The following is a 26462-nucleotide window of genomic DNA, read 5'->3' as shown; positions in this document are numbered from 1 at the left end:
TCGGTAAGCTTAAACCTGCTCGGGAGCAGGCTTATTTCACGTAAACAGGATTAGATCGCGGCTTTATAAGCGGAGGTGATACGGGAAGTCTGCTGCAGCCATGTCTTGCCCGTTTTTACGAGAGCAACAAGTTGCGGAAGGTGCGAGGATAATTCGCAGAGCTTTTAGAATTAATCGCGTTTTGTGAGACAGACCAGGTCCATTAGCACAGTGCGATAGATATCGTTTTTCATGTGAGGGTGTCATAGTTGGAACCTCATATTAAAAGTTCGACTCGTCGGAGTAGGGCTTTAACAACAGCAAAAACTGTGTGCATCGCGTTGAGATTGTTTGCGAGTGGCACTTTCCTTTACACTATTGGAGATGCGGAGAACTTGCATATGTATACAACAGTACACATACAGTACATGAACAGTATATGTAGTTAATATTACCATTTTGTAGAATATTCTTGTATTTCACCTTTACTTGTTCCCAAGTTCTAGCGGGTCCCGTGGTGGCTCTAACATAAAAGATTAAAGTAATTATGAAAATTTAAAAAGAAAAAAAAAAGAAAAGTACATAATATATACTGTAATAAGTGATAAAAACATCCAACACCGTCACTACTTATGCATTTAATTTGTCTGCAACTTTGTGCCAACCCTCTCTCCTGGCTTTTGCAGCCTTTGAGGTGTTCCCTGACTTTTTATTAAATTGTGGAACTCGCCATAACCCTCCATTAAGAGTTCTTGTTCTGTCGCTGAGAAAAAGTGGGCACGCTCTTTGGCCATTGTGGGCAACCAATAGCAGCGCTGCTGATCAGTGTTTCTACTATCTATACATAGCCCCTTTTAAACCAGCGCATGAACGCGCAATGATCTCAGATAACTCAATCCAGCCATACTAATCGTCAACAACAGGTGTGTTCGAAGAACCGAATTAGCCAGATAATGATTAGCTGGATCATATCATCTCGGATGTAATAAGCGACGTACGAAGAACGGGCCCCTGTACACTTGTGGTTATGGTGAAGTGAAAATAAAGTGATTTGATTTGGATCCACTGCAAAAACTGACAAGAATAAAGTGGTTACTGAAGATGAATGAATGTTGGCGATATAAGCTCATTTTTGCAACTTATTTTATCATGCAGTAAAAAAAAAAAAAAAAAACCCATTGTAGTTGCACAATGTTTGCACCAGATGGAGCACTTTCTTTGCTAAAACACTGTGTGAAGGTAACACACTATGCCTCTCTATAAAGTGAAGATGAATGAATGTTGGCGATATAAACTCATTTTTGCAACTTATTTTATCATGCAGTAAAAAAAAAAAAAAAAACCCATTGTAGTTGCAGAATGTTTGCACCAGATGGAGCACTTTCTTGGCTAAAACACTGTGAAGGTAACACACTATGCCTCTATAAAGTGAAGATGAATGCATGTTGGCAATATAAGCACATTTTTGCAACTTATTTTATCATGCAGTAAAAAAAATCTTAGTGTAGTTGCACAATGTTTGCACCAGATGGAGCACTTTCTTTGCTAAAACCCTGTGTGAAGGTAACACACTATGCCTTCCTATAAAGTGTCTTGGTTAGAGGAAATGTTTGGGCCAGACCTCTCTCTGATGGACAGGTGGTGGTCCTGGTATAAGCCTCCTATAGAGAAGCATACAGCCAGTCCACAGTGGAACATCCTTCACAGGGAAGTAGCTACAAACAGACATATGGCACACCTAAATCCAGCAGTAACAGCACAGTGTAGGCCTTGTGGCCATTTAGAAACTGTACAACACACACACACACACACACACACACACGCAAAAGGCTCGGCCTATCATTTTAGCAAGAAAACAGAAAGCATAAACTAGACTCCTTCCATAAATGTTAAATAAATGTCTTCTAACAAAAAATGTCCACACATCAACGATGATAGGAACTACTTTGTTAAACAACGACCCATTTTTACAACAAATCCATTTATTATTAGTCCTAGTTTTCATGGCGTGTCTGCCGTACAAGTCCCTGTCTATGAGCTGTTACTGTAGAAACTGTAATGTATTAGAACGAGCTCATTAATATTAACGATCATGTTACAGCCAGAGCTACCTGTGCTGTTATACGAAAATAATGCACACCTTCTGACCAATCAGAGGCGAGCAGTGGTATGAGGTTTAATAGTATACAGCTTTCCAAACTCAAATCAATACATGGCCATATCCCACTGTTCCACCAGAACTCTTGCCATTGAGATACAATAGTCTCATAAAAAGCTTATCTAATTTCAGTCTGTCAGTACACACCTTTCTTCTCATACATATTGCAGGAACTTTATCTGATATCCATTGTAGAGTTTATCAGTAAATTCTGAGCCTGTTTTTCTACCTTTCATATATACTTCAGTGAACATGACCTTTGACTGTTTCTTGTCATTTGCTGTCAGACTGCCTCTTGGACTTTGTTTGTTTGAGTAACTGTGTTCTCTACCTCAGAACATTTTGTGGATATTATGTTTTTGTACTTAATATGCTCTGGATATACTTCTCCAAAAAATAAGCTGCACATGGATTTTCATTAGTCTTGCTTCTCTGGTAAGTGAATGTGAAATGTGTTAGGAAAAATTAACCAATAGACTGGAATAAAATCTTTACTATTGTGTGACTTAAGGCTAGTTGTTGGTACAGCTTTGCTACTGTAATTGACAAATAACCTACAGAATATCAGCATAGGCTATTAGTACATGGTACTTTATACAGAATAAACACAGACATACAATACATGCAGATCACATGTGCAATAACAGTCAAAGCACATGACAGGAAGTGTCATAAACAATGTATTTGTGGGGGAACCTTTAATGATTCTATGTAAAACCCTACAGCCTAGTGTTTTTTTTTTTTTTCCTATCAGAAAATTTTCAAAACTAGAACATTTTTAGGAAGATTAAGAATGCTTAATGATACAAAGAACCCCTTGTATGATGTCATTTAGTGTATAACTATGTACAAGGTTTATCAGTGTAAACAGGCTGTGTTGTTAAGGTGAAATCAGCTCCCCTTGATTTTTTTTTTCCATTATTTGAGGGAAAGCAAATAATTATGCAGGTGTGTCATATCACTAATATTTGCAGAAAGAAAAAAATATGGGGGATAAAGTATAAAGTCTTATTTAAAAAATGGGCTACTATCAGGAAGGTGAAATCAATCCCATATTTACTAGCAAGTTAAACTTAAAAAAAAAATTTAAAAATCAAAATGGGAAACTCAAAATATTTAGTTTAGCACACTCTGTGCAATGTATGTATAGCTACATAAAGTTTTCTCCCACTAAGTCTTTTAAATGAGGTATATTTTTAGTGAAATAAGGCTAGCGGGGGTGTTATTAGTTAACATTACTAAAAGCTCTATAGAATCAAATAGTTCAGGACATAAACCTTATTATCCTAAAGTAGTAAAGATGATGTTATGGTGCTCTTGCTGAAATAATATGGGCATCTGAAATGTGTGTATACAGTGTTAGTGCAGACAGTGGGATGAGGTAATTATAATAATAAATATAGGTTTCAAAAACGTCATCCCAGCAGAACTACATTTGTACTTACACTCACAGTCCATTTTATTAGGAACACCTGGACACCAGCACATTCATGCAAATAATCAATCAGCCAATCACGTGGCAGCAGTTCAATGCATAAAATCATGCAGATACAGGCTAAGACACTTTATTTAATGTTCACATCAAACATAAGAATAGGGGAAAATGATCTCAGTGAGAGTGACTGGGCCAGATGGGCTGCTTTGAGTATTTCAGAAACTGCTGATGTCCTGGAATGTTCATACACAGCAGTCTGTAGCATTTACACAGAAATGTGTGAACAACAAAAAACATCCAGTGAGCTGCAGCTCTGTGTGCAGAGGCACCTTGTAGATGAGAGAGTTCAGAGGAGAATGGCCAGACTGGTTTGAGCTGACAGGAAGGCTACAGTAACTCAAATAACCACTCTTTACAACCATGGTAAGCAGAAAAGCATCACAGAATGTACAAAATGTTGAACCTTGAGGTACATAGTGGGCTAGAACAGCAGAAGACCACAAGAGATCCCTCTCCTGTCTCCCATCAAGAATGTGAATCTGAGGGTACAGTGGGTGCAGGCTCACCAAAACTGGACAGCTGAAGGTTGACAAAAGACAATGCTTTTTCAGGTGTTCCTATTAAACTGGCCAGTAAGTGTACATTTATGTGTCAGACTTGCATAAAATTAAGGAATATGTGCACCTCCCTAAGGTGCTGGTTAGGAATTTCAACTTATACAACTTGCTGTGAGCAAGTATAATTGGTGACAGCAAAACTTTTGGACTGATTACTCATTGGAAGTGATCGTTTTCCTATATTGAATAGATCTGGAATTGCTCTCATTATTCATCCATTATTTAGAAGTAATGAGTAACAGTCACTCATTACTTCATTTTATACAGATGTGTTTTGAGATGATCGGAGCCATGCTATATTCAATTTTATTTGTATAGTGCTTTTAACAATGGACATTGTCATAAAGCAGCTTTGCAGAAATAAATAAATTCAAATTAAATTAAACCAAAATAAATTGTAAATATGTGAATTTATCCCTAATGAGCAAGCCAGAGGTGATGGTGGCAAGGAAAAACTCCCTGAGATGATATGAGGAAGAAACCTTGAGAGGAACCAGGCTCAAACGGGAACTCATCCTCATCTGGGTGATAACAGATAGTGCAATGTGCACTACATGGACAAATAGTGCAATTGTGCAACCAGTAAATTCATCACAGTTTGCATCGCAGCCCCAAAGCCATCACAGTACAACTCCCCATATGAGATACCCAAGCCATCTCCACGGCCCCTATCCCCAGCAATCCCAATGATCTTCAGGTTGTCCATGTGGGGCCACCCCCAACAGCAGCGAGTGATCTCGACCGATGAGAAGTCCAACCAGAAGTAGGGCATCAGGATGGATCAGGCAGGTCCGGAGAACAGAAGGGGTCAGGATCACTGGTATCTCAGGAGTAGCATGTGTAGCTCGACAGAGAGAGAGCAAGAGAGAGCGAGAGCGAGAGAGAGAGAGAGAGAGAGAGATATGCTATAACTTCACAATGTTGCCATCAATTTTATTCCATTAAAACATGTAACTTGGCTTAGGAAAAAAATAGCAAACTTAGGAACACAATTGGCATAGCCCTGAGGCAAGAAGAACCATTAAAGCCAAAAAGAAAAGCAAACAAGGACACAAAGACACACATATAAGCAAACAAGGACACACAGACACACCCCCCATGTGTGCTTTGGGTGGTGTAACTGACGCTGCAGGAGCATAAGGCCACGTGTAGTAAATCCTTTGTAGCAGTTCACAGCCTTAGAAACAGGGTGACAAAAACAAACAGTCTGAGGCATAATGCAGAAGTCACTCTGATCTAGCATATTTTTTCTTCTCTTTCAGGAACTGAAGCAGGCTGTACAGAGGGAACATAACACATCACCTGGTAAGGACTGGTTAACAGTTGAATGCAAATATTTGCATACCCTTGGGACAAAGAGAAGAAGACAAAGAAAATTAATTTAAAGCAATAAAGCATTAGTGTTAGGTTCCGAAGGCGTCCGTTCATTACCACAGCCCTGCTGAACTATCCAGCGAACCAGCTGCAAAAACGGCTGGTAAGTTATTTTTCAGCTCATTTTATTACTTGACAAAATAAATGTTTCTAATTTCCTTACTGTTGTGTTATTATCTTAAGAAATAACTTAAAAATTCAGAAACTGATGCCAGCTGGTGAAGACGATCTACTACTTGGGCTGAGTTTTGAAAGCTGGTCAGACTAAGCTGGATTTTTCAGCTGGGAAGTAACAAAAAGGTCAATTAATGTGTGTTTTATTAATAGCGAAAAACATATTAATAGGTCTATCATTTTTAATGTTTACATCTCCCTTAGTGAATGTGATATATATTTTTTCTAATAGCTTTTAGATCATCTCAGCTGTTACCTCCCACATTTTTCCTGTTTTCTTTAGGATCAACAAGACATTTCTGTGTTGTTTGTTTAATTGAGAGTCTCCTCATACTCTCTGTCAGGGTGATTTTGTGTAGTTTTAGTGACTTGTGTAGTTTTAGGTAAGTTGTTATTGCACCTAGTCATCAAAAATGGGAACTACAACAAGCTCTAAGCTGGCTTATACCTATTACCTATACATATTCCAGCTGTAACAGAGGCCCATTGGGGCAGGAATCACCCTGCCCCATGCTCGCTTTTTACATATGAAAGTTTTTTTTTTAATGAGTGGGCCAGGAGCAGCGAACAGGACAGTTAATGATACCTCTTCTGTGTTCGTCTCTCACACTGTGACAATTGTGTCAGAACCACACCTGCTATATCAAAGGTAGTTGAATTTCTTTTTTAAAAAATCCATTTGAACATAAGTTAGCAAAATGAACACTGATATCTTTTTAGTGCAGTTTTCAGTCTTTTCCTTAATTGATTAGAAAGGATGTTGACTAACAAGTTTACTTTACACTGTTATCTAGCTAGCTGTGTAACTAGCTAGGTTGTTAATGTGTCTTTGGAGTGCAATTACAACCAGAAACCATCAGATTTGCACCAATTGCTTAAAAAATTGTAACGTCAGATTTCATTAAAGCCATGATCGAAAATTTTGTGCATCCAAAAGATTAACTAAAGCTAAATGTCTTTACAAATGAGGCAAATAAACAGTGTGGTAGCAGTGTTATGTCAGAGAGGTTCAGTTTGATCAACTAAGGGAATTGTATTTTTTTACTTTTTGTGAGGCTGTTTGTCTTAGCTGAAGCACTAGATTTTAGATCAGACTACACCATTCTGCTTTCTTGTTGAAAATTCTTGTAGATTCTCAACTTTTACTCTAAAAATTCTGTAATAGCCTTTAGAATAAGTCAAGTGTGATCGCCTCTCAACTTAATGTTGTTTGAGGCTACTATTTAATGTTGTCGTACCCCAACAAAATCTATGGTGACGAGATGCTCCTCAAAATGATTACAGGAAGAATTTTTCCAAATGAGATGTCCTTGCTCACCTGAAAGGGACTTTATTGACTGCACTTATTGATGTGTTTCCTAGCTGTATTCACTGTTATAACAGATCTGCATATACACAACACTGGTTACATACAAAAATTATTCTTAGTGTAATCTAAAATGTTAATGGTTTAGCCTGCACAAAATTCTACTCATCACATGACTTCTTTAAACTTTAAACCAAGACATATTCATTGACTTTCATGGCAATATTTTTATTTTTAATCATTGTTACTTTAATTAACATTATTCATTTTATATTTATGGTTCTTGTTATTGTATAATTTATTGTAATTTGTTGTCTGAGAGAGGGGGAGCATTTATAAGGTAGGCCTGCGTCACGCGCTGCTACGACAACAACAACAACAACAACGTTACTTCCGCGTAGGAAGCACCTGTGTATCTTTCTCTTTCCTCTCTGCTTCATTCCTCCGACTGCATTTTAAGAATTTGTACATCCTTTAAATGGCTAACTCAATCAGTTTTCGGCTCACAGGCTGAATCAGGTAGGACTGAGGAATCAAGGAACAGACATCCGTTAGAGCTCTGAAAAGTGTTAAGCTCTTTGAAACTTCGCTCACCCCAGAATGCCCGGATGAGACAGCGGTATATGATTTGCCCATATGACTTCCGCGTTGTTGCAACGGATATGTAGTTCTCAGAAACGGACTACTAGAACTACAAGCATATACTATTCACATATACGAAATGTACATTTGTTAGTTATTCCAGTAAAGCACTTTTAATAGAATTAATCGACTTTCGTGAGAATTTTTTTTTATCAGTGGTGACGTATTTTCAACACATTTCCGCAAGTGGGCGGGGCTTCTGAGAACAGAGAGCTACCGTTCCTCCAATGAAATCGCTCAGCGGTGCAGCTGGTGGTAATGCAGCGCGTGAATGAAAGTACACAAAGAAGGCCTTTAACGGAAACCTCGTCGGCGTCAACGAGCGGAATCTGACGCGAGGTGTTTTCACTCCAGTCCAACATTTGTTGGGATTTCTTTGCTTTCTGGACTGTTTAAACGTTTGTGATATGACAACTGAGTAATATTTCAGCGGATAAACAGAAGGACAACGACGAGGTAACACGCTGGAGTGGAATTTTTTTTAACAGCAGGAAATAGATCAGCTGATAGATGTGTGATTTTATGTTTTAATGAATAACATTAACAGTCATTGTATTTCAAATTCACTAATATTCCAACTCCATTCATTACTTAACATTTGATACAAGTGTGCTTAAGTTATCTAGTGTTTCTGAGTATGCTGAGAATAATCATAGTGACCAAACATAAGGAATATCTTACCTACTTGTGTCATGTGTACAGCACATTTGTTTGTCTGGTTTTGTTTTAATCCAGATTACTAATTATGATTTGATGATGTGACTTAAAAGAAGCAGATGTCCTGTGCTGGGAGCTAAGGTAAATACCAAGATCTTCCAGTCACTCAAGGTAACCAGCTTAAAGTGCTCTTCATCCTTATCTAAATCTTACATTATCTCACTGCAAGGTAGTCTTACAGGAGCCAGATCTACAGTGCTAAAAGTGTTGATACTGTGGTTCAAGGTGGTGGAAGAGGAGCTTGGGAGAATAAATGTGCGCAAGTGTTTGGGATCTGGTCTGACTGGATTTTGGCACTATACATACACCCACACACAATCCAGTTTGATAGCCTGAGAGGAAAAAAAACTACACTACTGGTTAGTGTAGTTTCATCCTGAGTTAGCGAATTTTCATATGTTTCTTTATCTTATTCAGATCTGGTCATGTGGCTGCCTGCTTAGTTGGTAGCAGTTGGTAATTTTCAGGCCACTTAAAGTAATTAGTTGTCTTTTTAATCTCTCGCAGTGCTGCACCCAAAACAAAAGTTTGTGGTATGCCAATTAAATTAAAGGAATATTAACGAAATAGTAAACGAGTGTTCCACCAAAGACCTGAATCTGTATGGTTAAAGTCGTATTAACGGCCCGCTCATATTAACTAGACTGTAAAAGTGCGCTTTGTCAATGGCAGGGTGTCACGTCAGTTCTTGTTATACAGAAAATGCCAAAAGTGGTAGGATTAATTCAAGACACACGTATTTATGGAAACAATTTATTTACTTCACATTGCAAAGTGAAGGTTCTGGCTTATGTCTGTAGTGTAGTGTGGTGTGGTGGAATCTCTATGCATCAGCAGTGCTTGGTGTAGTTAAGTGTAGTGGATGGATGGTGTCTCAGCCCTGAAGTCTGAAGAGGGGAGAAGAAAGACAGGTTATTGCACAAGTCTGAAGAGGGGAGAAGTCTGAAGAAGGGAGGAGAAAGACAGGTTATTGCACAAACACTTGTGCATTCATCTACCTCTTCTCCATCAGTGGCCAGCCATTTCTTTGCTTTGGATGAGCTTTATATAAACATAAGCCCAAGGTACTTAATGGGTGTGAGTGCAGCTCCACCCTGGGAGCATGTGGATTTGTGTTTGTTCTGGTCGCTGTTTGTGGTGCTGAACATCAATCCAGGCACTTTTTTTTTGCAAGGATACAATTTGGGAAAATTGTCCCAAGACCAGGCGGGGGAAAGAATTCACTGATGTGTTGTATAGGCTTCGGTGAATAAAAAGAAAAATGCATGCAGTTATCTAATCAGCCAAGCATGTGGCAGAAGTGCAATGCATAAAATTATGCAGATACAGGTCAAGAGCTTCAGTTACTGTTCACATCAAACAACAGAATGCAGAAATAATGTTATCTCAGTGACTTTAACTGTGTCCTGGTTGTTGGTACCAGATGGGCTGATTTGAGTATGTCAGAAACTGTTCACAACAGTCTAGAGTCTAGAGTTTACACAGAATGGTGCATAGAATTGTGATGCAAAGAAATGCTGTAGAGCAAAGATGCCTTCAAAATAATGAAATGAAATGTTTCTACATTAAAAACAAATACTGTAAAGAGCAGTAAACAGTAATAAATGAAACAAAGTCAATATTTGGTGTGACAACCCTTTGCTTTTAAAAAAAAAAAACTCTCAGAAACAAACAACGAATGAATATGACTTGTAATATTCACTGACACAACACAGATGATGCACACAGTAAAATACAGGATATGGTTTGTTTTAGAGCATGTGGCCCTTCCTGTAACTCTGATGCTTTGCATAACTTGGAGAGTTGCCAATGAGGGTGTGCTATAATGCTGTCTGTCCATGATCTGAATAATGCAAGATGCAGTTAAACAAATAAATACAAATATCACTTCCTCAAACTGTCAGTTCTTTTTCTTTACAGCGCTTGAGTGATTGTAGCGGACTGTGAAGAGATTGCCATGAAAGGGGTGAGCTCCAAGTATGCATTCGTGCTGGGCTTTCTGGTAGGATGCTGCACTCTTTACTTCTTCCTGAAGGAGGTGTGGTTTGAGCAAAGCTCCAGCCTGTGGCTCAGTGCACAGCAGAATGAGCAGACCAGCAACAACTTCAGCTGGGTGGTGCAGCGTTCTGCTCTCATCAGCCTGAATCACCCTCATCATACAGGTACATCAGTGCTTCCCTCTGTTGGTCTGTACATGTGACTTTAACAGCAGGTGTAACATGAGAAAGTTAGTTAGTATAGTGCTAGGGTAAGATGATTAATGTAACTTAGACCATTCAGCCATGACATTAAAACCACCTGCCTAATATTGTGTAGGTTCCGCTTGTGCCCCTAAACAGCTCTGATCCATCAAGGCATAGACTGCACAAGACCTCTTAAGGGGTTCTGTGGTATCTGGCACTGAGATGTTAGCAGTAGATCCTTTAAGTCCTGTAAGTTGTGAGGTGGGGCCTCCATGGATCGGACTTGTTTGTCCAGCACATCCCACAGATGCTCGATCGGATGGAGATCAGGGGAATTTGGAGGCCAAGTCAACACCTTGGACTCTTTGTCATATTCCTCAAACCATTTCTGAATAATTTCTGTAGCGTGGCAGGGTGCATCATCCTGCTGAAGAGGCCACTGCCATTAGGGAATACTGTTGTCATGAAAGGTGTGCTTGGTCTACAGCAATGTTTAGGTAGATGGTACATCTCAAAGTAACATCCACATGAATGCCAGGACCCAAGGTTCCCCAGCAGGGCATTGCCCAGAGCATCACACTGCCTCCGCCGGCTTGCGTTCTTCCCATAGTGCATCCTGGTGCCATCTCTTCCCCGAGTAAGCCACGCACACGCACCCGGCCATCCACGTGATGTAAAAGAAATACGATTCATCAGACCAGGCCACCTTCTTCCATTGCTTTATGGTCTAGCACTCTGACCGCTCTGCAGCTACGCAGTCCCATATGCAGCAAGCTGCGATGCACTGCGTGTTCTGACACCTTTGTATCATAGCCAGCATTAACTTGTTGAGCAATTTGTGCTAAAGTAGCTCTTCTGTGGGATTGGACCAGACGGGCTAGCCTTCGCTCCCCATGCACATCAGTGCGCCTTGGGCACCCATAACCCTGTCACCGGTTCAGTGGTTATCCTTTCTTGGACCACTTTTGGTAGGTACTAACCACTGCATACCGGGAACACCCCACAAGACCTGCCGTTGTGGAGATGCTCGGACCCAGTCATCTAGCCACAATTTGGCCCTTGTCAAAGTCACTCTGATCCTTAGGCTTGCCCATTTTTCCTGCTTCCAACACATCAACTTTGAGAACTGACTGTTCCCTTAGAGGTGCCATTGTAACAAGATAATCAGTGTTATTCACGTCACCTGTCAGTGGTTTTAAAGTTATGGCTGATTGGTGTATAATTACTTACTGGGAGTAATAGTAGCCACAACCAACTATTTTTACTTCTTCTTAGGCGCCCTTGACTGTTTTTAATAATGTTTGCCCTTTTTATGCCTTTTCCATGGTGTGTCATTAAAGCATGATGTTTGATTCCCAAACTTGAAATGAAGCATATAGTTTTTTAACTGCATTACTGAGTGTATTACTTCCCTTTTTTCACCTTAGGTGAGGACAGCCATGTTGCAGATGAGCTTTACAAAAAAGTACGTATCCTGTGCTGGGTCATGACAGGCCCTAACAACCTGCAGTCAAAGGCACGGCATGTGAAAGCAACATGGAGTCGTCACTGCAACACGGTGCTGTTCATGAGCTCGGTGGAGGATCGTGACTTCCCAACAGTGGGCCTTGGAACAGCAGAAGGACGCGATCAGCTCTACTGGAAGACCATCCGAGCCTTCCAGTATGCCCTGAAAAACCATGGCGAGGAAGCAGACTGGTTCCTCAAGGCTGATGATGACACTTTTGTGGTGGTGGACAACCTGCGCTGGATCCTGTCCAACTACTCGTCAGAAGAGCCGATCTACTTCGGCAAGCGCTTCAAACCCTATGTCAAGCAGGGCTACATGAGTGGCGGTGCTGGATACGTGCTCAGCAAGGAGGCACTGAAACGATTTGTAAAGGGCTTCAGCACCCAAGTATGCACTCATACTTCCTCAGTGGAGGATCTGGCCTTGGGTCAGTGCTTGGAGAAGATGGGCGTGTTGGCTGGAGACTCGAGGGACAGTGTGCAGCGCGAGACCTTCCACCCATTTGTCCCGGAGCACCATCTCACTCAGATTTTCCCCAAAACCTTCTGGTACTGGAATTACTGCTACTATCCCATAGTGGTGGTAAGTCTCTAACCATGTGTTTGAAATTTCCATTAATGTTATGAGTTGAGCATCAGGGTAAAACTCAATACACTTGCAAGTTAAATCATAGTAAGTCAAGGGAAATAAGCTCAAAATGGGTTTGCCCTAGGCGCACCCTCATGAGTGGCCTGTATGAATATATATTGTTTGCGCATGACTGTGAAATGTAGGTTTTATGGAAAACCAATTGTTACACCATTATTACTCCAGTGACTGAATTATTTGTGACAGTGTGCAGTGCCTGTACATTATTTGTGTGATTTCATGGGGGATTCGTGCTTGAGCCTAAGTAAATATTGTAAATTCTTTCATCAGACGTCACATACTACTCCGATGAAGATTAATATAAAATAAAAAAAGTAGCACAAAGGAGAACAAGGCGAATTTTAGTTGTAATAATTTGTCAGCACATCTTTTTGTCTAACATTTGTCTAATGTGCCTGATAATTCAACTATCAACCCTATTGAGAATCAACTTGAAATGAACAAAATAATCAACAGAAGAGAAATAAAATTGCAGGTATTATCTTACAAATGAAAATTGAGCAGTGATAAATGAAAATAATGTGATGAGTAATAAACACGAAGGGTAGTGCTGTTGTAGAAAAATAATCAATGATGGGGTGGTGTGATGCAGTGTTAGCACCCAGAAGTTAACTTTTTATCTATAACAGCACATCGTAAAGTGCTATATTCCTCATACACCACAGCAATTAAAGAATGACACATTGTACTTTTTATCCATTTATTGTTATATTTCATATTGCAGAATATTCATAAAACAAGTTAGTTTCTTTTTTTAATAGCTCTAAACATTAATTAACTCACCTGCTTCTCCTTTTCTCCTCCCTCTTGAAGTCAGTAAGACAAAAAACCAGCTTGTCATGTTAGCGAGAAACCAGAAAGTCCTCTGTCCCGAAGATTCTCGGGAAACAGTAAAGTTACTGACAGTTAGAAATTGCTGACACTGGAGACTCCTTCCATAAATCTTGAATAAATATCTTCTTACAGCATGTTTTGTCTCTGTGTAAGTTGATATTATAGAAAGTCTTAGATGGAGCACATTAATATAAACCTGTGATGTGCTTTGCAGGGCAGCACGGTTGTCAGAGCTGCCGCTCAAGAAAATCAGTTAACACGTTCTAACCAATCAGATTTGATGATTCAACATTGCTGTGGTATAAAATATATCATAATGAGTCCTATTGTTGTGATTGCTGATATTCTGTTTATGATTCTGTTTCTCAGAAGCTCTTTTGAATTGTGTTATTCATGATCATCTTGGCATCATCCTGTGTGATGTTTGTTCACAGGGTCCACTGTGCTGCTCTGATCTCGCCGTGTCCTTCCATTACGTGGACGCTGAGCTGATGTACATTCTAGAGTACTACACGTACCACCTGCGGCCTTACGGCTACCATTACCGCTACCAGCCTCCAGATCCATCTCTCCTTAGCACAACAGCTAACACTGAGAGACCGGTGAAGGTCACTGTGAAAGTAGCTCAGCGTGTAGCAGAACAACCAAAGGCGTCCAACCTGACGCAGCCGAGCCAGGCCAGGCCAGAGGGAGAGGGGAAAACAGAAGGGGACTCGGTGCAAAAGACAGTCCAAGAGAATAAGCCAGCAAACAACAGCACTGCAACGGTACATGATAGAACATCTTCAGGAAGGTGAAAATGTTGTGTTTTATGTAGAGAAAGGGAATGTGTGCATGGACATGTAATGAACATGGTGATATCGTGTTGATATTGTGTTGAAAGTTTCTCAGAAGCTAAAGGAAGAGAAACCAGTTTATTCAAAATTATATCACAGCACTGTTGAATTCTCAGCCCTGATTGATCAGATGTTGATTCATTTTCTCTCTCAGTAATTCCAGCTGCAAGGCAAATCACAGGTTTATATTAATGCACTCATTCTAATACGTTATTGTTTCTACAGTTACAGCTAATTCACCGAGAAATTGATATTGTGAAGCTTTCTGTAAAGAGATGTTTGTTTATGGAATATTTATGGAAGGAATCTTCAGTGTCAGCACTTTGTTACTGTCAGTAAGTTTTCTGACACAGGAGAGGCATCAGGACATTATTATAGGAAATGAAACAAGTTTGGACCGGTAATAGTAACCTGGCTTTGTTTTGGGTTGCCCTCGCACCACCCTGTTGGTCATTATAACCATGCCCTTATTCCAAGGCATTCTAAAGTCCTGCATGTGTAGACTGGTTTCTTCACCCTTAATTTTACTTTCAGTTCTAATTTAATTTCTGCCAGGTAAAACTAGCAGCATCAACACCGATGTTCTGGACACCAATGCATTTGCCATCACTGTTACGAGAGTCTCTTTTACTCATTGGACTGTTGATTACATCTTTGGCAGCAGATAATTGTTTAGATATTCATTTGATGTGTGTGTTTCATTCATTTCCTGTGCTCCACATTTATTTTTTGCTCTGCAGTATATGCTGGGAGAATTCAGACCTGTGTAAATGATGATGATAATGATGTAGTACCTGGACATGCTGCCTCACCATACACTGTAATTATGATTTACAGTAAAGACTAAAATATCTTTGTACTGAGAAATGAACACTGACCATTTGAAATGTTTTCTCTTAAGTTATTGTGCAGCAAGTGACATATCAATGTACAGGATTTATTTCCCTCTTAAATTGCCTTGGGCTAAATTTGAGGTATATTTTTCTTTGGAGGATGATAAGGTGATGATTTCTCTTACTCTTTCTTTCTTTGTTTCTGCTGCTGTTTGTTAAGTTCTATAACTGTCTCATTGCAAAGAAACTATTTTACCACTAATAAAGCTTGGAGGTCTCTACTGCATCTGAGGTTGTGACTGTGGTGGAGTTCTGGCTATTTGTACATATGTCTACTTAATCATAACATACATATTAGAGAACTGATCAAGAAATAATTTAAAACATTCTAGTGTTTAATATCTTTAGACAGTGTAAGACTTTTTGCTCTTTTTACCCATTTAATCCACCACAAATCTACTTTCAAAGAAATGTATCAAAGTTGATGAGGACTGGACGTGGCAGGAGAGAAATTAAAATGTCAGTCTGTATTTATTTTTCAACACAACAGCACCTTAAACTGAGTAATTCTACACATCAGTGCCATTCAACTCTATACTGTGAGTCATTTTTATGGCTCATGTGCCATAAGATGCATAAGAAAGGCTTGCTGCTGTTTACACTCATAGCCGGGTAAAAAAAAAAAAAAAATCCAGATGGCCTTGAGTCTAAACATTTCATCTATACCTAATATCATGCCAGTCATATTCATTGTCTGGATTTTTGTCTATTTCTAAAGGACTGTTATATATGCTACATATAAAGTCTTAATATGTAGCATATAATGCAGAGCTTACAGAATAACTGGGTTTTAAACAATACATCCTCTCTTTTGTGCTGCTGAGGGTACTAGAGCTTCAAATATAATTGATATATCAACATATACAGTATTCTCTGTGTATCTGTATATCAATGATGAGCTCAATTAAATAATACATTTATTTACAAAAAAATCATGTTTTTTACATTAGAAAGTTAATGTGGTAAATAAATATAGTCAGATAAAGATGTTGTTTCTAGAGATTTATATACTGCTACTGGTATATACAAATCTATGCAAGTTCTAGTTGCAGTTCAACATAAATCATCATCTTATGACAAATGTAATTTAGAATAATTGCTATTGTGTAATTATTTGACTCTTTTTTTTTTTTTTTGCAAAGTGTGTCATGAAAAGGAGTTAATTCTGTGAGAATGGCACAGTTGATCCAGAGGATTTTTGCCTATAACCCACGACGAAACCTGCAATGAAAAACATTGGCTTTAGTTGGCAATAATGCATGCGTGTGCTGCAGTTTTCAAGGCCAGATACAACACTAACCTCAGTCTGCATTTGTTAAAGAACAGGCCACGTGTCTCTGGGTAGTCTTTCCTCCACGGACGTTCAGCGTCTGTCAGTGTAAATACAACACGTCTAAGCTGATGGGAATTCACACTTGCAAATCCCCAGAGTTGAATTACCAACACAGAAACCCAGATGGACTTACACAGCTGATAATTCAGCACTGGGGATTTGGCTATGCACTTGTCAAGGATATAAACTGTGTTTGCAAATTCCTAAAACAGCAGGTATTTGGATTTAAATCTATTCTCACCATCTTCACTGTTTCGCCGTCCCATGAGTCCCACAAAGATGTCATGCATTTCTCCTGAAATCAAACCATAAAGCATAAAATGAGACCATTTCTGTGGACTGGAGAATAAGAATGAGTGGAAATCAGAAAGGAGGATGGTCTTACTTTTACGCCGAGTCTGGTCATTATCAGCAGCATCTGAGAACAAATAACACTGTCAGATTTTCCCACTTAATTGAACTTTTCTTAATCATATTAGGAAAAGGACTGGAAATGGTCTTGGCTGGTAAATAGGATTAGGGTAGCTTTTGTGTAATATCTTTTTAGCTCAAGTTTAGGGTGGTTACAGTGATTTATTATTATTATTATTATTATTATTATTATTATTGATATTGTTGATGCCGCTGTTGTTTATATTATCCTCCCAACAGCCAAGCCAATCTGTCAATCCTACAAAACATGGCATGAAACATGGCATCTCGTGCAATCCCATAACCACTACAGTCATGAAGGATGTGAAAATGCACTCTCACCGGCGCTCCTGCGGCCCATCAGTCCGACAAAACTGTCGTAATCTATGTCGTGATACCGCTTGAGCAAGTTACGAGCCGCGAGTCGAAAACTTGAACTCTCCTGCGCGCACAAAAAAAAAAGAGTGGAGAACATGATGCTACCAAAAAAAAATCAAACAACAAAAACCATACAATGATTTAAGTTAAAGGTAAATCACTTACTTCCGAGGTCGATCTCTGCGTCTCTTGTTCCGCGCAGCTCGACTCACTGAGCCGAGTCTCAACCAGAAGGATGAGGAACACCAGCAGCAAGCCTCGGTACATTTTCACACACAGTCTGAGGAAAGAAAACACCAGAAAGTGTTCTGTGGTTAATATACACTCAGAACTGAGCAGAACTAAATAAAGCAAAGCATCTTTTGCGCTCTTTTAACCTTCCGTTCCGGTGCGTAATGCGTAAATGTGCGTAATGCGTAAATATCATACAGGTCTTTTAACATAGCACATCTCTCCCTCTCTCTCTCTCTCTCTCTCTCTCTCTCAGCGTTACCAGATTGGGTAGATTTCCTTCCAAAGTGTGTTACTGTATAGTAAATAAATGCAATCTAATAAACACTGTATCCTATGTAAGCATAAGTGCCACTAACAATTCTTTCACACTTTTCTGGAGAAAAGGAAATACAAGAAGTGCCAAATGAAGGCGCAAAGCACAGACAGCTTTTATTCTCACGTTTATGATTCAATATTTGTTTAGTAAAGTTACAATTTGAGCTGGTACCAGGTAGTTACCTGGGCTGTTAAACCGCAATGACACTTTTAGGGGGGAAAAAGGCTTGAAATCCAGGTTCTTTGGTTGTTCCTCTGGGGACCCTTAAATGTTCTATATACAACCCGACAATAAAGTGTTTCCCCATCTGTGAAAGGATTCCAAACTAGAGCGTTTTTCAGAAGCTTATAACCCGTAACAATACAAAGAACCCACTGAAGCACCCTTAACATTTTTCTAAGAGTGTACCTACGATGGAACACTTCCAATCTGGCAACCCTGTCATTTTTTAATCGAGGAACCGTAACGTGTTGTGTTGTATACATCCTAAATGTCTTTCACGTGCACATGTGCATAATCTGAGTTAATTCTATTATTTTCTTCCATCCCTGAGTTCTCCCATCCCAGTGAGAGTCATGTTTTGCGCATTAAGCAATAACTATATGGCACTCATAACCAAATAGCCACATGTAGTTCAAAGTTAGCTTTAAAGTGACGGAACAGATTGTGCATTCTTCAGCTAAACTAGAATAACCGTAAAAATAAATAAATAAAAAATAAATAAACACCCACGCGAGCGAATGCGTAAAAATATCTAAGTCGTGAGATCCTGGAGTGCCTTTTCCTTGTGATAATACAGCCAGTGGTTGGGAATAATGCATAGCAAGAATGCAAACATGGGATCAATCAAAAAGATGTAACATAGTTCAGATTGTATGATCATAAAAAGATGGGAAATAATATCCAAAAAAGGGAAAGACCATGATGTGAGTTTGTGCGTAATGGAAAGGTTTCGCCATATAGGGCTGAATGCTGATTTAGTTTCCATTAATTTAGATGCAAATTAGATGATTATAATACAGAACCTTTTTATGATTTGTCATCTAATGTTGACAGTGATTCCCAATTTAAGCTTGTTATTTCGGAGCTGGAACAAATATCGCTTTTTGGTGTGTTTCACTTCTGCTGCGTTCTGGATCGCTGTGATCAGGTTTATACATCTATAAAGTGTAGGTTGTTAAATAAATAAGTTGTCCTACATTCAGAACCACATGATTTACTGCATTTCAGAATTTTTCTAAGGCACTGTTTAGACAAGTGGTGCACTTACCTGAGCTGATAAAACGTCTGAAACGCACAGGTGAGGCGCACGAAGGAGTCACTTGGATGCGTTAGAAGAGGAGCTGATGGTTAAAGCTGTGCCTCGATATCCTGTCAGAGCAGATATCCGCATAGATGATCGCTGCATCAGCTAAGTCCAATCAGCCGTGTCTGTGTAGATGTGGTTTGAGGTTATATAGCCTCTGTGTTACGCAAATGAAGATCCTGACATCACAGGGTGCGAGGGCGTTCCATAAAAAGAAAACCCCGCAGCGCGCGCTTTGGTCACTCACTGACGTCATTTAGAGACTTTAGATATCAGGGTGCCATTTCTCTAAACACAGCATTAAATTTAATAGAAATATAATATGTATAGAAATATAACATGTAATGAGCATTTAAACATTGGAACAGAACTTCAGACTGCAAAATACACTATATAGCCAAAAGTTTGTGGACACATGACCATCACATCCATATGCGGTTCTTCCCCAAACTGATGCCACAAATTTGGAAGCACACAATTGTATAGGATGTCTTTGTAGGCTATAACATTACAATTTCCCTTCACTGGAACTAAGGGGCACAAATCTGTTCCAGCATGACCGTGTCCCTGTGCACATTGTCATTATCACATGAAGACATGTTTTGCCAAGGTTAGAATGGAAGAATTCGAGTGGCCTGTACAGAGCTCTGACCTCAACCCCATTGAACACCTTTGGGATGAACTGGAACAGTGACTGCCCCCCAGGCCTCCTCACCCAACATCAGTACCTAACCTCACTAATGCTCTTTTGGCTCAATGGGCAAATCCCCTCAGCCATGCTCCAAAATGTAGTGGAATGCCTTCCCAGAGGAGTGGAGCAAATTGGGACTAAATCTGGAATGGGATGTTCAACAAGCAAATGCTGTATGAACGTTATGGTCAGGTGTCCACAAACCACTGGCCATATAGTGCATGTCTTGTACTGAATGTTATCATTATAATTGGCCTGATACTAATATACTGATTTTGTAGAAGGCAGTAATATGGAAATAAGCCTCTATAATAAGCAATCAATAAATTACTATAAGCATCCTGACAAATTTACTATCATACTGTAGCATTGCTAGTAGACATTGATTCAACACTGTCTTATATAAATATTATAATGTGTTGCAGTTTGATCAGCAAGACTCCTAACTGTGACTAGTCATCAATGTTTCATATCACAATAATTGCAAAACCTCTTATCATGGTTTACAATGTTATTCGGATTATAGAAACATTACTATGCTGATCTTCAGTAACTGCTTTTTCCTGGTCAGGGTAGATCCTTTCCCAGGAACACTAGGCTTGAGACAGGTATACACCCTGGATGGGGCACCAGGCACACACTAGCACACTCATTCACACTTATGTTAAAGCAAACAGGGGCAAAACATGTGAAACCACACACAGGCAGTAACTCAAGCTCAGGATTGAAGCGAGGACCCTGGCGCTGTGAGACAGCAACGCTACCTGCTGCAAGCACCCACAGTTCTACATGTTTATAGATAAACAAATTTTTTCTGAGTATTATCCTTTTTTGGTTTATTTATTTTACCTAACAATGCTACATTAAATAACAAGTCAATTAGATAAAGTGTATTAAAAAATATTGAATAAAAAAAATAAGTCAAATGACTTCCATCCTCAGATCTCTCAAATTAAGATGCTAAAATGCTGGCCAAAGTCAAGATCAAATTCCAGTGCAAATATATAAAGTCAGATCACCCCTACACTGATTTGGGAAGAAAGGTTCTTCGGCTTGTGACTCTGGAGGAACCCTTGAAGGTTTTCTATCAAACCCTATGACAGTGTTTCCCCATGAGAAAGAATTCCAAGTAGAAGACATTTTTTGGAAGCTAAGAACTCTTAATTATCCACAGAACCCTTAAAGTTTTTTTTTTTCCCTAAAAGAGACTGCAGAAAGTTTGATCTCTGTGATGCTGTGCCATTTAATAATAATCTTGTTTATTCCAAGTCATTGTAGGAATAATCGTCAGGTACGAATTTGACCTCTGATTGTTTGCCTTGGATGAATCAAATGAGGAAGTGCATCAGGACTTGACAAGACTTTATCAGTGGAAAATAACTCCGTAGGAAGTAACTACGTCAGAACCTAACACAATCAAGTGACATCTCTGCAAATAGTGTGAATGCTCAAAACCAGATCATCATCAACCAAACAGAAGGTTCTTTGTGATAAATTGTAATTTTTGAATATTTGCTTCCAAAATAAAAAGAACAAACAACAAATCATCAGTAAAACCTTTGTTTGCTAAATATGCTGGAGTGAAGAGTATTGGTGAAATCCTACATTTTATTAATGTGCTCTCAGTAAAGCCTTTTCACAGTAAAGTGTATAAAAGTTTATATAGTATTTTATTTTACAGTATGTACACCTGTGCGTGAGACTGTTCAACATACTAAAATGTCATCTTTGTTGACATAATGTGTTTGAACTCTTCGTTTTTGCTAAGTAGGGCCTTATTGTCCTTTTTTCCGCCTGGCTGCCTAATTGACAGAGCCATTGGCGAGAACGTAATCTCGCAAGGAAGTAATTACATAGATAGCCTTGGCAGAATTGTCTCACAACCTACATGAGCTTCTTAAAGGGGGGAAGGGGGGAGCATCTGACTGGTTAGCAGTGGTGCTCAGATGATTAATGGAGACATTAGTGGCCACCCACCCTGAACTTACAGACCATAACTCATCATCGTCATCGCCATCAACTACAACAACATTCTAGAAGTCTGGGAAATGGGATCGTTCCCATTTTAAAGAAACAATTCTACTCTTTTGTTGAGATGAAGTCCATGCAACAAGTGCAGTTTCGACTAGACTGAGTCTACACTTGAGTTGAAAGCAGTGTAATAGCTTGGAAAAGACCAGGCATACTTCCTGTGGTGAAAATGAGTAGCTCTGTACCACTGCATGTTCAAAGGTCCCTTGTAGGAGTATTCTCATGGCTGAAAAATTTACAGATAAGTACCTATGACAGCAATCATAAAGAGCCTGCATGGCAGACCATTTGATTTTAAATGAAGACTATGATCTTTTATAGAATTATTCCTATTCGTGCAGCTCACAGTAAATATTTCTCAAATATTGAAGAAGATAAACTACTCAGTGACTCATTATGCATGAAATGAAGAGCATAATTTGTATAATCCTAAATAATAAACTTTGATCGCATGCTTTTTTTTTTTGCCTCCTTCTTAAAATGCTGGGAAGGATTTGTGCAGCATCAGAACAGCAGGTAAGTACACAGCATCTACGGTAAAGTAAATACTGAACATGTAATAATGGGCAAAGATTGCTGCAGAACGGTTAGAAGAGCATTCGAAAAGTCAACATAGCATGTTCTAAGGAACTTGAGCTTTACACACCATCAGTTACCAATATTTAAACAGAACAGGAAGGAACTACAACAGGCTATAATTAACTCACAAGTCTCTAAATTATAAATCCCAGTGCAATATATTCAAATATCAAACATCTGCTGGCATTTTACTGAAATCAACTGATGGAAAATTACCCTTTTATCAGGTGCGCACGCTCATAGGATAAACGCTACATCTACAATACTTAAGGGTTTGAAGGTTGTACCTCTGGAAGAGGCCTCAAGCTCCAAGTTCTTTGTAGAACCCTAGTGTTTCCTTAATTATCCAAAGAACCCTTGAGGAAGCCTAATAATCTAAGAGTGTAAGCTTTGTCTGTAATTTATAATAAATCTCACATATTTCATTCATATTAGAGTATATTCTACTCTACTGTAGATCTATAGTATCTAGTCATATTTTTAAAGTCTATTCCAATGTTCACTGCTTAATAAAAGTGCATCAAATCATGTGTTCTAGGTATGCATGTATTAGCACACAATTAGCAATATTCATTTATTCATCTTCAATAACTTTTTCCTGGTCAGGGTCATGGTGGGATCCAGAGACTCAGGATCTCGAGAACACTGAGAGCAAGTCAGGAATCCACCCTGGATGGGATGCTAGTTCCTCACAGGAGACCACATACACACACACACACACACACACACACACACACACACAATTTACACCTAGGGGAAACCAGTGAACCTGGAGGATTCCCTTGCAAACATGCAAAACACCGCACAGACAGTAACCTGAGTTCAAGACATTTTTTTAGTGAATTAAGAAAAGAGAACATCACTAAAGGAAGGAAATAAATAAATAAATAAATAAAGATACACAGGAAGATATGCTTGACTGGTCCATTTGGTGACTGTTGCCCCCCCTGCACACTTCTAAGATAAATACTGATATTTTCTTGTCCGCCATCAGGAGCATTCATTTGCCGTAAGAGATTATACCTTAGTGTTTATTACAGTTGAGTAAATATCATTGCAGCTTAACCTCACCTTAGAAACGGGAGTGATTACTCCTTTACTATTAGAAAAATAAATTAATTCCAAATCCAATTTGTATGAGAAAACTTACCTAGCTATAATGTGGAAGCAGGCAGGTCTGCTATGCTTGATAGTACAAAACCTAATTTCCAGAACGGCTGATTATAGTGCATGACATTAATTTGCAAACATTTAGCCTGTACAAGCCCTAGTAAGCCCTGCAGACACATGTGCTGCCCTGAGACCGAACAATGAGTGGTGAGGATACATGTTGAACAAGAAAGGGCAGGTGGAGGGCCAAATGGTGTCTTTCCTCAAAGGGTACGGCATTACCAACATGATGTTTTAGTAATGAGCCCAAAGCCATATTTGCTATCTCTTCCTGCACTCCGTGGATCACAGTGGGTCGATAGGAGGATAGAGTCAGGGCAACAGGGAGATCTGACAGAAGCGGGGGCAGAAAAAATAATTAATCGCATTCGTCTATAATTAATGACTTTCTCTTCCTCTTAATCAAAGAAACACATCCTGAGGTTATCAATGAGGACGCATGGGAGAAAGCCATAGGCTGTTTATTTAGATCATGCGTGAGTGTAGGAGGTCACCCACTACGACATGAATTATTAACGATTCATGTGCATGTGCAGGGTGGAGAACGCAAACCAATACAATAATTACATATTGTCAAGGCATAATGAAATATTGCTTAACATTATTTACTTCCTTCCCTTTGAGGCAGGGCTGCTAAATGAGGACTGGGAACAGTTGGTTTGATTGAGATGGCACATATCTATCAAACTTAATCATACCCACACCTGCTGCCTTGTCTTTAGATGCCCTAACCATTGACACTGACTGTCTGTGGATCTCATGAGGTTCTATGTCTGCTGCTACAGATGTTCAAAATCAGATGTTCTTCACACACATGTTCTGAAATAATTCTTTCGGTAATGGTGAGTAAACCTTTATAAGTTCCTCCTTTATGTTCTTGCTCAGTAGAGAATAAAGTGCCTGTCAGAAGATCTGGTTGGTGAGTTTGGTTCAAATAGCCAAGAGCCATTTACACCTTGCTAACATCATTTGTTCAAAGACAGTTTGCTCTCCAGTGAGAAAGAGAAAATGTGAATATGATATGACAGTTGATGAGATGGAGGCTGACAGCTTAGATTGATGGTCACAATGCTGGACTCAATAATAGCAGGGTGCTGTTGAGGGACTCTCGCTGGGTCTGCATTAAAGAACACTGAGAGAAATGATCAATGAGATGTCAGAGCAGTAAGCACCTTTTAAAACTCTGAGTCAAGTCTGAAGTCACCACTGGACAAGTACAGATCCATGTCACTGGTAGATCATCAGCATTTGAGACATTTGAGACATATTCCAGAAATTTTCATCCAGAACAAAATGTGGTTGAAATGTATTCATTTTTGTCTTAGGAATAAAATACTATGCTGTTCAGGAAATAAGCAACAATGGGGTGGCACGATGCAGCCCAGTGTTTTATTCCTCTTACACCACAGAAATTTGCCAATTATTATTATTTTTTATTTATTAAAGAACAACACATCATACTTACAAATGAAATAATGTCTCTGAAATTTAGACTTTTGTGACCTGTTTTTGAGCTCAGGTTGGAAAGTGTGCAGCACGTGAAAGATTTGGTTATGAATAAATCACTACACACACAGCTCTTCCACAATAACAGGAAGCTCTGGATGCTCCCATGGCTGTATCTAGCTATGAGGACAGTGAGGTCTAGACCTCAGTATTTTCAGAAGCTTCTGAGTGTTTTTTTTTTTACCTCACTCCCCAGTCAAATTCAATATGGAAAGCAGTGACATCTCGATAATACAGTGGCAGAATGCGCAAAAAAATGCTTTCCAAGACCCAATCAGAAGTAATGACTGGTTCTCAACTGACCTCAGAGCAGCTGAGGAGGACATTTTACATTTGCCCATAGAGTTATTCAGCCATTATGTTTAGCTTTCATGAGCTCATACTATGCTACCAGACCTCTTGTTGAAAGGTATGCAACAAACATATTACAGCCTAATTACTGACATAGCTCTGATATGCAAAGACATATGACATGAACCTAAGCATTTATGAGGGCAATTAGCAGCTTGTAAAATGCAAACTTGTCATAACATTGCTAACCACATCAGCTTGCCACAGCAGTTGCAATAACTTAGCTGATGGTAGTAATGTTGCTGTGGGGTACATGGCATTTTAAATGTATGCTTTTTCAATATTCAGTGAAGATAAGTGAAAGAGAAAAGGAGGATGAGCACATGCACAGAGAAAGACAGAGATAACTATAAGCCAACATATTTAACATAATGAAATTAAAACTGAATCAGAGCAGGTAATGGAAGAATGGAAATATAACATTAGAGGTGAGTCAACTAAAAATTGGTATCCTGGATAGTCATGTCTTTAAATGTGTTACATAAATAGCCTTTATATTTTGCTTACCTTTGTATGAAAGAGATAAAGTTTGATAAAATAAACATTCACAAAATACTAGTGTTAGAGACTGGAGCTACTATAATATCCAGTTTTTGACATTAAATTCCTGGCACACAATTCAGTGCAGCACACAAATATTCAATGATTTATTTTAATAAATCATATCTTCATATCTGATATAACAAATTTTCAATATCTGATATAACAAATTAAAGTAAATTAATGAACAATAAAAATTGGTCATAATCCTCTTTTTAGTAGGCTTGCTCATGAATTTCTGTCATAAAACATAGAACACTCTCATCATCTTTTGATAAAGGACGCTGAAATGAAGCACTGAACATGGGAA

General features: G+C 39.0%; 2 protein-coding genes across 9 annotated transcripts; one reads left to right on the top strand and one right to left on the bottom strand.

The window, feature by feature from the left end:
• Positions 1–2415: 2415 nt before the first annotated feature.
• Positions 2416–15532, top strand: c1galt1la (core 1 synthase, glycoprotein-N-acetylgalactosamine 3-beta-galactosyltransferase 1, like a). 8 transcript variants are annotated; one of them, XM_053240834.1, is made up of 7 exons: positions 2416–2572; positions 5452–5666; positions 8421–8513; positions 8628–8761; positions 10323–10564; positions 12013–12677; positions 14012–15532. In XM_053240834.1, exons 5-7 carry the CDS (start codon positions 10360–10362, stop codon positions 14372–14374), a joined length of 1233 nt encoding a protein of 410 aa, XP_053096809.1. In that variant the 5' UTR covers positions 2416–2572; positions 5452–5666; positions 8421–8513; positions 8628–8761; positions 10323–10359; the 3' UTR covers positions 14375–15532. The 8 variants fall into 8 exon arrangements, with proteins under 8 accessions (XP_053096809.1, XP_026776385.1, XP_026776383.1 ...); XM_026920584.3 differs by lacking the exon at positions 8628–8761 and having other exon boundaries at positions 8421–8483; XM_026920582.3 differs by lacking the exon at positions 8628–8761.
• Positions 15533–15581: 49 nt separating this feature from the next.
• On the bottom strand, positions 15582–19415 carry tac3a (tachykinin precursor 3a). The gene is made up of 7 exons (XM_026920593.3): positions 19249–19415; positions 17594–17708; positions 17393–17492; positions 17025–17057; positions 16881–16934; positions 16607–16676; positions 15582–16527 (listed from the first exon to the last, which is right to left on the bottom strand). Exons 2-7 carry the CDS (start codon positions 17693–17695, stop codon positions 16509–16511), a joined length of 378 nt encoding a protein of 125 aa, XP_026776394.1. The 5' UTR covers positions 17696–17708; positions 19249–19415; the 3' UTR covers positions 15582–16508.
• Between the last annotated feature and the right edge of the window lie 7047 nt (positions 19416–26462).

The sequence above is a fragment of the Pangasianodon hypophthalmus genome, chromosome 16, assembly GCF_027358585.1.
Source record: "Pangasianodon hypophthalmus isolate fPanHyp1 chromosome 16, fPanHyp1.pri, whole genome shotgun sequence".
In the NCBI taxonomy this organism is placed as follows: Eukaryota; Metazoa; Chordata; class Actinopteri; order Siluriformes; family Pangasiidae; genus Pangasianodon; species Pangasianodon hypophthalmus.
This window is presented reverse-complemented; position numbering and strand designations above follow the sequence as displayed.

Excerpts from the sequence above, each read along its gene's own strand:
- tac3a (XM_026920593.3), bottom strand. The coding sequence starts at position 17,695 with ATGTACCGAGGCTTGCTGCTGGTGTTCCTCATCCTTCTGGTTGAGACT. Across the intron at positions 17,493-17,593 it reads CGCAGAGATCGACCTCGGAA|GAGAGTTCAAGTTTTCGACT; the intron begins GTAAGTGATTTA and ends TTGTGCGCGCAG. Across the intron at positions 16,677-16,880 it reads ACGGCGAAACAGTGAAGATG|ACGCTGAACGTCCGTGGAGG; the intron begins GTGAGAATAGAT and ends TTACACTGACAG.
- c1galt1la (XM_053240835.1), top strand. The coding sequence starts at position 10,360 with ATGAAAGGGGTGAGCTCCAAGTATGCATTCGTGCTGGGCTTTCTGGTA. Across the intron at positions 10,565-12,012 it reads GAATCACCCTCATCATACAG|GTGAGGACAGCCATGTTGCA; the intron begins GTACATCAGTGC and ends TTTTCACCTTAG. Across the intron at positions 12,678-14,011 it reads GCTACTATCCCATAGTGGTG|GGTCCACTGTGCTGCTCTGA; the intron begins GTAAGTCTCTAA and ends GTTTGTTCACAG.